This window comes from Schistocerca gregaria, chromosome 2, assembly GCF_023897955.1.
Source record: "Schistocerca gregaria isolate iqSchGreg1 chromosome 2, iqSchGreg1.2, whole genome shotgun sequence".
Classification (NCBI taxonomy): Eukaryota; Metazoa; Arthropoda; class Insecta; order Orthoptera; family Acrididae; genus Schistocerca; species Schistocerca gregaria.
The window spans coordinates 591,977,605-591,991,056 of NC_064921.1; the positions used below are offsets into that span (position 1 = coordinate 591,977,605).

The 13,452-nt window shown below is 37.9% G+C and overlaps 1 protein-coding gene across 3 annotated transcripts in view; it reads right to left on the bottom strand.

Moving 5' to 3' along the window:
• LOC126334148 (cleavage and polyadenylation specificity factor subunit 1) overlaps positions 1 to 13,452 on the bottom strand; it is a 382,681-nt gene that overhangs the window by 22,175 nt on the left and 347,054 nt on the right. For all 3 annotated transcript variants that reach the window (XM_049996806.1, XM_049996803.1, XM_049996805.1), the window contains exon 21: positions 10,553 to 10,705. In XM_049996806.1, coding sequence (XP_049852763.1) covers positions 10,553 to 10,705 — 153 coding nt within the window. The remainder of the gene's footprint in view (positions 1 to 10,552; positions 10,706 to 13,452) is intronic.

A 13,452-nucleotide genomic window follows, 5' to 3' on the forward strand; every position in this document is an offset into this window, starting at 1 on the left:
CTTCTGCAGTAATTTCATCATCGATAACACCATCGTTTGCGAGAAAGTCTGATTAATATTAATATACAACATGAACAGCAAGGGTTTCAACACATCTCCCTGTGGCATGCCTGAAGTTACTTCTATTCAGTCAAAGACTCTCCATGCAAGATAACATGCAGCATCTTTCATGCCAAGAAATCCTCACTTCTATTTTACTTATTCAACTGTCTACAGACCATTTAGTACAGTAATATCAGACATGTCATAAACATACAGAAATTATATATACATAACACGTTAACAAAACATGATAGGAGAGATAGGGCAGGAAATCCCTCAAACTTTGTTTGATGCCCAATATTATCATACTTTTGTTACTAAATGCTGGTGGAGTAGTGAATCAAGCATGTGTCAGAAGCCAAAAAATAAAGATTCTACCCAATTGCCTTGACCCATAGGTTTCAGAAAGTCATGGGAGAAAAGTGCAAAATGGGTTTCATATGACTAATGTTTTAGGATCCATGTGTTCATATGGAGGTCGTTCTGTTCACCATATCTCATTATATTTGAGCTCTGCAGTTCTACAACAAATGGATGCCAATGAAAATGGATGGTAGATTTTGTGGATAACTTTTGTCACTTCCCTTGTCGACAAGTGTGACCTTTGCTTTCTTCCAATTACTAGATACATTTTTTGTTTGAGTGATTTACAACAGCACATTTTTATTGAAAGAGGTGCTAACTATGACACAAATTTTGTACAGCATGTGACAGGGTTTCCATTGGACCCTGAGACATTTTTCAATTTTAGAGATTCTAGCTAATTCTCAATGCCACCGACATTAACATCTGCATTACCTTGCCTATGCAGTGGTGCAAGAAGTAAACTGGGGTAATATTTCTGCATCATCTACTGAAATCAATATTTGAAATGGACTTCATCATTCTTGCTTTTGCTTTTCTAAACACAATTTTGGCTCTTACGTCATCCATGAGTATCTGGACACTTAACTTTGTTGCCTCTGGCAGTCTTTATGCATGACCAGAATTTCTTTGGGGTTTGGGAGGGTCTTTTGGCAACACACTACATGTAAGCCATTGGAGGCCTCAGCAGTCAAACAAATTATAATTAGCATATCTGAATCTATATAGTCCTACGCTTTATTTGACTGGGTAGCACTTACTGTTTCTTTGGTGAGACTGTATACAATGGTGGATCCCTCCCATCATGAACTGTTTTACTAGGGACATATCTATAGAGTGCCCTTGGGAGACCCTTAACATATATTAGAAAAACAAAGCATGTGAGATCCAAACTAGTACCACATCATGTCTGGTGTTTCACATTTAGCGTTCATTATAATGTGAAGAAGATCAAAGCGCGTTTCACATTCAGCATCTATTACAATGTGATGAAGATCAAAGTGATAAACATTTCCTCCTATTGTACTGATAAGATAAAAACCACACTTCTGCTGTATTCACTATTCCGTTAGTTTTGCATGAAAATATCATCTAAACTGTTTATAACTCAGGTGGTTTTTCTGTAGGAGGTGTTTATCTATTGTTAATATCTTCAAAATATTTTGAAAATGCTGATAATAATAGTACGGGTCACTAGGTCTTTACTATTGTTTTATCGCCTTTATTTGTGATGTGGCTTGATAGAACTCTATTAATAACAGGATTAAAATTTGCAGCAGGACTACTCTATTGGTCTTCAGACGCACCTGCAGAATTCTGAAATTAAGAGATACCTCAGCTGGATGGACAAGGTTCTGGGTGCACAGTTTTAATCTGCCAGGAAGTTTGAAAATCATGCAGCAGTAGCTGCAGAGTGAAAGACTGAATCCTTACCTTCATGAGTTCTGGTCTCGCAAGTTTAATGTGGAAGGGAGTTTCAAAACAGCATACACTACAGAATAAAGGATTCATTTTGAGACTGTTCACATAGACTGGAATAAGTTATCAAAATTTGAAACCCACTCCTCCTGAACGTGAGACTAGCAATTAACCACTGTGCCACCTTGTTCTGTATGTACAAATGTTATCGCTTATGAACTACATGTACAACCAGGCTGGTAAAATTCCCCAAGTGTGTAGAATCAAATGATATTGAACTTACAAGAACATGTAGCAAAAAGAGTGGGATAAATGGCAAAAAGGCTGTCAAATATGAGAAAGATAGTAATGGAAATGCTGAAACTCAAAGAAAGACATCATAAATTTTGTGAAAACCTGCTCAGAAAATTCAAAGATCCAATTTTCCTCAAGGAAATTACAGCATGATCAAAAACTTGCACATATGAAAATAAATGTGTCTGTAAATAGAGTCAACTGTATTCGCTTGATCAGCCATTGCAAGATAGTACCGCAGGTATTACTGACAACAAATGAAGATGCCGATTTAATAGATGCAGTTCACATGATGTCTGTAATATTGGGCAGTATATTGCTTGAAAAAATGTTGTTTCCCCAAGAGCAATAAGTTTTCATTGTTGATTAGTAATTTGTCAATTATTTGTGTGCATGTTTTGCAGACGAATTTTGTGGGGAATATCCAGTTGGTGCATCGCCAAATAATTCAATAGTCACTACATAGTACGTTCTAACATGCCGTGCATGAAAAAATGGGATTCTTCCAGAGATCTTACTGTGGGTGCTATTGGCAACAGAAAGGTAGGGTCAAGTGTTTCGGATGGCTCTTGGGCTAGGGACATTTGTACACCCAACAGAAGGATAGTCCAGTGTCGCTAATCTACAGTACGGTGTCAGAGTATGAATATTACATTCTTACTCTTGCCTAGGCAAATGGTGCAAATTGGATGGTACTTTTTGGTGGGCCTTGAGGGGATTATGCAAGCAACATTAGTTTAGGGCAGTTTCTCAGAAAACTTCAAAAAGGTATTTTTACCACTTTTTTCATTAAAACTGTGCCGTGGATTCCAAGATGGCTATGTACAGCAACAGGCTGAAATTTTTACAACATATTTCTAAGATCCCACTCTCGAACACCCTTGAAAATTATCTTGATATCTTTATCTGTTCCCAGAATACAGAAGTCCAAGTCAGGCTAAATGTATATGTAAATACACAAGTAAAATATGGTCTAATGTGAAAATGTAGTTTATAAAGTGACGTAGCATGGAGAAATATGCTTTTCTAACAAACTGCAGTCTATACTATAGTGACTGGGAAACAAACCTTGTCAGCACGTTTCTCCACTCCAAAATTCTTCTCCTAACATGTGAAGTTAGGCAGCAAGACTGTGAACGCTCATGAAAGGTCAAAATTAACGTTCTCCAGATTTCTGTATACACTAAACTGGACAGAGGAAAAAATTATGTTGAGAAACAGCTTAAAACAGAGACTAGTTCAGTTCAAAGACAAGAAAATTCTGCTGCTTCTCAATGGAACAATCATTTTTTGAAAGCTTATATGCAGCCAGAAGAAGAAAACAAAGGCTGTATTGGGAAAAAAGCTGTTGAATTTTTTTACAAAAGTAAATGTTCCAGTCAAAAAGTTCCACTACTACCTCACTTTTTAACAGTCAGTTTCAAAGCACTTAGGCTTTGTCCTCATACATGCAGCATGCCAATCTTTTAAAATTGTGTGTCTAATCAGTTACAAACAAATAATAAAATTATATGCAAATTTCATCAAAAATAGATGTGAATTATGTAAAAAATAGACACTAGTTTTCAGAGTCCTTCGTTATGAACAATGTGTGTGAGGTTACACTTTATTACTCTTTATTGTTCTCAACCCTTCGATCAAACTCTACAAATATTTTACAGCTGTAGTTACATACAATAAGAATGAGTTCCTCATCCACGTCATTAAGTCTGAAGGGATGTTTACTAGCCACCGTGCCATCCTCTGTCTTCCAGCATAAGGCCGATGCAGTATAGAGGGGCATGTGGTCGGCACACTGCTCTCCACTGAGACTTTTCAGTCACCACTACTCAGTACTGTAGCTCCTCAACAGGCATCCAAGGCTGAGTGCACTTAGTACCAGTCCTCTCACCAATTAAAAAAACCCTTAGCAACCCTGAGAATCAAGCCTGGGTCCGCCGCAAGGCAGCCAACTACGCTGACTTCTCAGCTAGAGGGACAGACTTTTATTGTAAATACACCGGGCAAATGCAGTGCATGGATTTTCACTGTAGTGAGGGAGTTAAAGATATCTTCACTTTTCATAGAGATCTGTGGTACTGTTGTTGAATGTTGGAGATTGGTGATACGCCACAGTAGCTCCTTTCTGTGAATATGGAACACATACACTCATTAATGGAACAATCAGCCTAGGCGACCTATTTCTGATGAGAAAATTTGTCTTTCTGCATGGTCCCTTGAATAGACTGGTTGTGGACAGGTAATATTAATCGTATTCAAACATCAGTTGGGGTTTCTTCACAGCTTGAGTGATCTATCAGAACCACCAAAGTGCACACATCTGGCCGACATCACCTACAAAAGAGAATGTGTCTACTGCTTAGGCATAATTTCAGTGATGTCTCTTATAGTGTCATCCATCCCAGACTGTTGAGTGAGTTGTAAACAAACAAAACGTATCATACAATGTAAGCTTACATGGCCAGTATTGTCTTCACTTAAAACTTCCGGGCTGATAGGCCGTGGGCGAAGTATAAAACTGTCTCCTGACGTTTCGTCTCTGACTGCGGGAGAAGTTCTGAGGATGTCTCCCACAGTTGGAGACGAAACGTCAGGAGACAGTTTCATACTTCGAACACGGCCTATCAGCCCAGGAGTTTTAAGTGAAAACAAAATGTAATAATACAAGAGTATCTTTAGAGCCACCCAGTATCAATCATAGTGCGAGATTACAAGTGGTATCCCCAAAACAAATTAAGCATGGAAAGGAAAGGTTGAGTTACGCATCATTTTGCTGGCAAGTTGCAAGGAGGAAGCAAAATCAGATGCTTAAGAAGCATTGTGGCTGAGAATGAATGACAGCTGGTGACTGCTATCAGGCTGTAAAGCCAATGTTGTCATTTACTCAATGTACTTCATACCATCGCCCGCTTGCAAGCATTGAGTCAATATGGCGAAAATCTGACTACACCAATATATGAAGCCTCAGATTTTAACCACAATATAAAACTGATTCCAGAAAATTTGCAAAATACCTGAAGGCAGCACTGAATTTGCAATGAAGAGACAATTCCAATAAAATTATCACTGCATATCTAAAACCAATATTAGTAGCGTTATTTGTTGTAACTGCGACCGAAACAGTCGCAGGGTTGACATGACGGAAAGTGTGGCAGGACTCGTTGGAGCGGCCCGTAAACAACACAAACGGGAGAGAATGGACACGAACATGAAGGACCTTACGAACAACAAGTTCGAAACAACAGAGTCACAAGCAAACCTAACTGATCAACCATGTCCACTCGCACATGGAACAAGAACGTAAATACACTGTCTGAGGCAGGATGTCGATAGATGCACACCAAGATTAGACTGACTGGCCAAGCAAGAGGCAGGCACTTAAATACATGATCGGGGACACTGCTATTGGACGCTGGGACCACGTGTTCCACTGTGGCGCCCTCACATTAAATGTGGGCCAGGAGGTACACGCTGCCATGGCTTATGGTGCGATGGTGCAATTGCCTCTAGGGGTCTTCGATGTCCATGCCATCTGGTGCGCATTCAAAATCTGCGGTGCACAGTATCAGATTATTGAAGTATATGGGAAAAATCATTTGTACCAAAAGCAATAAGTAATAAAGAAAAATTGCATATACATATGATAACCATTTGATGGGTCCTGCAGTCAGCCATAAAATGGGCATATTTAACATACTGATAAACAGATCAACAATTAGTTATTTATAACTTACTATACAATTGTTACTAAAGATCAAAACAAAGATTTCTCCACAGTTTATGACAAACCATGTAGCAAAGATGCTGAGTTGCAGATAGGCACAACAAAACGACTGTTGCATTTGCATGAGTTGAGCGTGTGTGTTTTTGATGAAGGCCTTACTGGCCAAAAGCTTATTTTTGACAGTCTTTTTGTTGTGTCTATCTGCGACTCAGCATCTCCGCTATATGGTGAGTAGAATGTTCCTTCATAATATTGTTACATTCTGTCCTGAATTTTTCATTGTTTGAGTTCTCCACAGTTACATGGCAAGATTAGCCTCTGAATGAAATATTTGTACTAGTGCTTCTATCTGTCCATTAAATTTCGGGTATGCAGGCGTGCAAATAAAATTTCCTCCACTTATATTTCGGCTGCGTATCATCCAACCATCCTCAGAGTGAGTCACAAGACTGACGACAAGATGCCAAGCACGGCCTATTTTATTTGCACGGCTGCATGCCTCAAATTTAATGGACTATTCAGTACACCGTAAGAAGTTGAAAATGCATAGTGTTTCTAATTGTTTATGTTTATTTAACAAATAATTTGTGAATCAATGTTAATGAATCAGCCACTTGAATAACATCATGAAGAACTGGCAAAAGAAATAAAGTTGCTCACTTGATTAAGTCCCTTAGGTCCGTTTTAAAGTCTACTATACAGTGGCGGCTCATGAGTTTACATTCTGGGTGTTCACAAATTTTTAGATTCAGATAAATTTTAGAGTGTGGAATTAGCAGCATCTGCTGTATAACCATTACACTTATCAACAATTTTATACAACTACAGCCACTTCTAATAATAATAACAACAGTAGTAGTAGTAGTAGTAGTAGTAGTAGTAATATGAAGAAGATGTAAACTTATCTGACAAAAGAAAGAATTGATTTCAAGGTATTTTGCGCATTTTACAGCAACAACAAAATATTTTGCATTTCTGTGTAAGTGGGAGTTTTCACGCTTTTCTATTTTTTCAGAAACAATGTTCCTAACAGATGTATTAGTTCTTGAATTTACTTCCGGGGTGAAAATCAGATATTCTTACTCTGCACTCACACACCAGCTTGTGCTATCTGTACACTTCCTTGTTAAATGTTCGCTTGTAGTCATGCTTATTTGATTTTGTCATGCTCTCATCAAAGAATCTGTTCTCAAAGGAGCTAGTTCCTATGTGGCTAGCTTTTCCTGGCAATAAACTTTTCTGTTCCCAGCATGAGATTTTCACTCTGCAGTGGAGTTTGTGCTGATGTGAAACTTCCTGGCAGATTGAAACTGTGTGCCAGACCAAGACTCAAACTCAGGAGCTTTGCCTTTCATGGGTAAGTGCTCTACCAACTGAGCTAGCCAAGCACGGCTCACAACCCATTCTCACAACTTTACTTTTCTGTTAGCATTTAAAATAGATTCAACATAGTTCATGTTTACACTGCACATGAAAGCCAATTCCCACACAGTAAACAACTAACTACAAACACAAAAGCGCCATTTGTGGAAATGATTGAACTCAAGTAATAATGTGTACCAACATGGTCACTTGACTAGAATACAAATAAGGTGCTGAGATCCAAAGGGTTTAAAGTACACTGCTGCCAAGCCACATTAAAGTGAATATCAGAGAAGTCAGTGATACAGCTTCTTGTGAAGTTTCATATATAAGTACAATATGGGCCTACAGCACAAATAAACCTAACTTATCATAAGATCAACAGATTTCAGGAGCATGAATAAATGCTACAATCTCACAATCAACGATGGTGTGCTTTAGGCCCTTATGATTCTTAGTGCTCCAAATGGATTACTGTATAAAAAATTCATAACTTAATATACTATAACTCATTCAGAAACACACAACATATGTTTATTGTCAGTACTACTTTAACATATAATGATGTTTGATCTAATTTTACTACAGTAAATAGTAAGTGAATTAGCATATCTGAGGAGTGTGCTTTCATCTAGCAACATTTATGCCGAGCGAATGGATAGAAGCATCTGCCACAGTGTGCTACCACCTGGTGGCACTGATGTAAACTTCTAGATGCGTGGCAAGGGCCAGTTGTGAACATTGTGAGCCATGCACATTGTTTATCAAATTTGTGCGTATTTGGCCTGTAAGGCAATTATGTCATGCAAGTTAAGCATATACAAAAGCTCCTTAAAACATGCATAACAGGAGGTGTGCTTGCGAACCTGATGTCAAGTTTCACAGAGTCTAGAGGAGCAGTAACGGGGCAGATTTAAGAGCTGTATCTTTCAGATTGCAGCATCTATGTTACGTTTAACAGAGTTCAAAGAAATATAATCAATAAACCACAAGACGTCGAAAGTTAGGACATTTACGTGCTCTTGTGCTCTTTCGCAGCAGCTGCCAATGCTACAATATTTAACTAAAAACACAATTTTAGCCATGTATAAAATTAAGCAATGTAGTATCAAGATGCGAAAAAATGTTTATCCTGTATTTTAAAATGAATATACAATAAAACAATTTGTATGTGTATTCAAATTACAGTCTCCAGCTTAAAAAGCCAATGCATCTACAGTAGTAGTCATGTGATAAAGTTTAAATAGGCAAGCAGAACAAGGCTCGGGACCTTTTGATGTTCTTGTGTGGTTGGTTAAGGTTAGTAAGGTCTTGTGCAACATGTGAGCTGTATGTGTTTATGTGATAGTGTTGTGTGGTGCATAGTTTGTTTAGACTTAGTCATTTTCAGTGCAACAGTTGGCAACTTTGGAAATGAATAATCGCTATGTGCCAGCATACACATCTGAAATTCAACTGTAATTTAAAGGAATTGGTTGTTGCAAATGTACTTCACTGAACTGTTAAATTGTTAGGAATTGTTCAGAGGCACAATTTGGTGGACTGCACAATGCCTTTGGTATACATTAGTCACTGCCTTTGTATACTTCCCATGGCCTGCAAGGTCAGTTATTTCAAATCTTATTGTTTCACTGTGTATAATTGTAGCCCGAGTAAATCCACCAATTATAATTTGTTCTCTTGTGCTAAATAAAGCTGAGAGTGAATCTAATCTTAATACTTGGGTACATTTTGTCCCAAAAAAGGGAAAAAAAGAAACTGAGCACTAAATTGATTTATGGTAACTCACTCTCTACTGGTTAGGTAACAACTAATTACCATCATTATCTGATAATTAATTTCACTTTATTTATCCGTTGCCATATCCATTTACCTGTGACCATAACCATTTACAATTAAGAGGGCGTGTACTTTGCCAAATCTATTCCTGGAGAAATAGGGAGAATATAAAATGTAGACTGGCAATGCCAAGAAAAGCATTTATGAGGAAGAGAAATTTGTTAACATTGAGTATAATAGATTATAGTAACAGGAAGTCCTTTCTGAAAGTATTTGTATAGATTGTAGCCAGGGAAGGAAGTGATACATGAATGATAAACAGTTTAGACAAGAAGAGAATAGAAGCTTTTGGAATGTGGTGCTACAGAAGAATGCTGAAGATTAGATGGGTAGATCACACAACTAATGAGAAGGTACTGAATAGATTTGGGAAGAAGAGAAATCTGTGGTACAACCTGACTAGAAGAAGGGATCGGTTGGTAGGACACATTCTGAGGCAAGAATGGATCATCAATTTAGTACTGTAGGGAAGCGTGTGGGGTAAAAACCATAGAGAAAGACCCAGAGATGAATACATACAGCAGATTCAGAAGGTTGTAAGTTACAGTAGTTACTCGGAATGAAGAGGCTTGCACAGGATAGAGTAGCATGGAGGGCTGCATCAAACCAGTCTTTGGACTGAAGACCACAACAACGTTCTGAATATGGGGTCATGCATGACACTTGTGCATGAAAGCTATTCATTTTTCACATTATCTGTACAGATTATTCCCACTAACTTCTGTGAAAAAAATTGAGTCCAGTTGTGGCTGTTTATTGATGCTATATTTTTAATATGTAAATATGAGGATTTTAAGGTATTTGAAATATTTTTAAATTTATTGTTAGTTCAACAGTTTGTGTTGATATAAGCAGTCAATGTTTAAAAGGCTCATCAGATTCAAAGACAAAGTTGGGAAAGAAACCACACAGTATATCACTTAAGAGATTAAGAAAACCTAAATCTGGATTGTCAGATGATGAACTGGATCCTATTTCTTTTGAGTGCAAGTCCAGTTTCTTAACCACTGTGCCAGCTTGCTTGGCTAATAATTGTAAATCAATCACAATTGATCTAAAATGGAGTAAGACAGGAGTAAGTTATATTTTGATGGTAAAAGGGATTTTAATTGATACCTTTCTCAGAATAAAACATAGGTAATAAAAAATTTCATGGCTTTCTATGTAGCAACTCCAGCCTGGAAACAGGATATGTAGATAGAGACAATGGGTGAAGTTTCTATTAACCATAAAAGTCATTAATACAAGGAAATATCATCAAAAAATAATTGCAAAAGGAATTCAGTAATATAATAATGAGATTTAAACAGCACATGTCAGGGACTAGCACGGCATACTACACACTACCACTATAAGTGGCACTAAGTTTTCATTCAAGCCGGTGGGGAACTGTAAAGACTTCTGTTCCTGAAATGTTACAATTCGACACTGTAATTGCACAATAAAAGAACAAATATTTACTCCCAACATTAATCCTGATCACAAATATTATACAAATAAAATCAGTACCTTCTGGCCAACTGCTGACACCAGGAAACCAACAACATGTGTTATAGCAGTGACAGGTCCTTTCTGCTCTTTGGAATACACCATTTTGAATCGATTCTTGGTAAGGGGTTGTCCTGGTTCTGGTACAACTTCAATAATATCAAATATTAGAATCTGAAACAAATATATACATTGATAAATGTCAGTATGCAGGAGTAGGTTTAATAATGAATAGGAAAATAGGAATGTGGGTAAGCTACTACAAACAGCTTAGTCAACACATTATTGTGGCCAAGATAGATACGAAGCCCACACCTACTACAGTAGTACAAGTTTATATGCCAACTAGCTCTGCAGATGATGAAGAAATTGAAGAAATGTATGATGAAATAAAAGAAATTATTCAGATAGTGAAGGGAGACGAAAATTTAATAGTCATGGGTGACTGGAATTCGAGTGTAGGAAAAGGGAGAGAAGGAAACGTAGTAGGTGAATATGGATTGGGGCTAAGAAATGAAAGAGGAAGCCGCCTGGTAGAATTTTGCACAGAGCACAACTTAATCATAGCTAACACTTCGTTTAAAAATCATGAAAGAAGATTGTATACATGGAAGATCCCTGGAGATACTAAAAGGTGTCAGATAGATTATATAATGGTAAGACAGAGATTTAGGAACCAAGTTTTAAATTGTAAGACATTTCCAGGGGCAGATGTGGACTCGGACCACAATCTATTGGTTATGAACTGTAGATTAAAACGGAAGAAACTGCAAAAAGATGGGAATTTAAGGATATGGGTCCTGGATAAACTGAAAGAACCAGAGGTTGTACAGTTTCAGGGAGAGCATAAGGGAACAATTGACAGAAATTGGGGAAAGAAATACAGTAGAAGAAGAATGGGTAGCTTTGAGGGATGAAGTAGTGAAGGCAGCAGAGGATCAAGTAGGTAGAAAGACGAGGGCTAGTAGAAATCCTTGGGTAACAGAAGAAATATTGAATTTAATTGATGAAATGAGAAAATAGAAAAATGCAGTAAATGAAGCAGGCAAAAAGGAATACAAACGTCTCAAAAATGAGATTGACAGGAAGTGCAAAATGGCTAAGCAGGGATGGCTAGAGGACAAATGTAAGGATGTAGAGGCTTATCTCACTAGGGTTAAGATAGATACTGCCTACAGGAAAATTGAAGAGACCTTTGGAGAAAAGAGAACCACTTGTATGAACATCAAGAGCTCAGATGGAAACCCGGTTCTAAGCAAAGAAGGGAAAGCAGAAAAGTGGAAGGAGTATATAGAGGGTCCATACAAGGGCGATGTACTTGAGGACAATATTATGGAAATGGAAGAGGATGTAGATGAAGATGAAATGAGAGATGTGATACTGCGTGACGAGTTTGACAGAGCACTGAAAGACCTGAGTCGAAACAAGGACCCCGGAGTAGACAACATTCCATTGGAACTAGTGACGGCCTTGGGAGAGCCAGTCCTGACAAATATCTACCATATGATGAGCAAGATGTATAAAACAGGCGAAATACCCTCAGACTTCAAGAAGAATATAATAACTCTAATCCCAAAGAAGGCAAGTGTTGACAGATGTGAAAATTACCAAACAATCAGTTTAATAAGCCTCAGCTGCAAAATACTAACTCGAATTCTTTACAGACAAATGGAAAAACTAGTAGAAGCCGACCTCGGGGAAGATCAGTTTGGAGTCCGTAGAAATACTGGAACACATGAGGCAATACTGACCTTACGACTTATCTTTAAGAAAGATTAAGGAAAAGCAAACCTACGTTTCTAGCATTTGTAGACTTAGAGAAAGCTTTTGACAATGTTGACTGGAATACTCTGTTTCAAATTCTAAAGATGGCAGGGGTAAAATACAGGGAGCGAAAGGCTATTTACAATTTGTACAGAAACCAGATGGCACTTATAAGAGTCGAAGGACATGAAAAGGAAGCAGTGGTTGGGAAGGGAGTAAGACAGTGTTGCAGCCTCTCCCCGATGTTATTCAATCTGTATATTGAGCAAGCAGTAAAGGAAACAAAAGAAAAATTCGGAGTAGGTATTAAAATCCATGGAGAAGAAATAAAAACTTTGAGGTTCGCCGATGACATTGTAATTCTGTCAGAGACAGCAAAGGACTTGGAAGAGCAGTTGAATGGAATGGACAGTGTCTTGAAAGGAGGATATATGATGAACATCAACAAAAGCAAAACGAGAATAATGGTATGTAGTCGAATTAAGTCGGGTGATGCTGAGGGAATTAGATTAGGAAATGAGACACTTAAAGTAGTAAAGGAGTTTTGCTATTTGGGGAGCAAAGTAACTGATGATGGTTGACGTAAAGAGGATATAAAATGTAGACTGGCAATGGCAAGGAATGGGTTTCTGAAGAAGAGAAATTTTTTAACATCGAGTATAGATTTAAGTGTCAGGAAGTCATTTCTGAAAGTATTTGTATGGAGTGCAGCCATGTATGGAAGTGAATCATGGACGATAAATAGTTTGGACAAGAAGAGAAGAAGAGAAGCTTTCGAAATGTGGTGCTACAGAAGAATGCTGAAGGTTAGATGGTAGATCACATAACTAATGAGGAAGTATTGAATAGGATTGGGGAGAAGAGAAGTTTGTGGCACAACTTGACCAGAAGAAGGGATCGGTTGGTAGGACATGTTCTGAGGCATCAAGGGATCACCAATTTAGTACTGGAGGGCAGCGTGGAGGGTAAAAATCGTAGAGGGAGACCAAGAGATGAATACACTAAGCAGATTCAGAAGGATGTAGGTTGCAGTAGGTACTGTGAGATGAAGAAGCTTGTACAGGATAGAGTAGCATGGAGAGCTGGATCAAACCAGACTCAGAACTGAAGACAACAACAAATGTCAGTAATAAGTACTTTTGTAGAAAATATATATA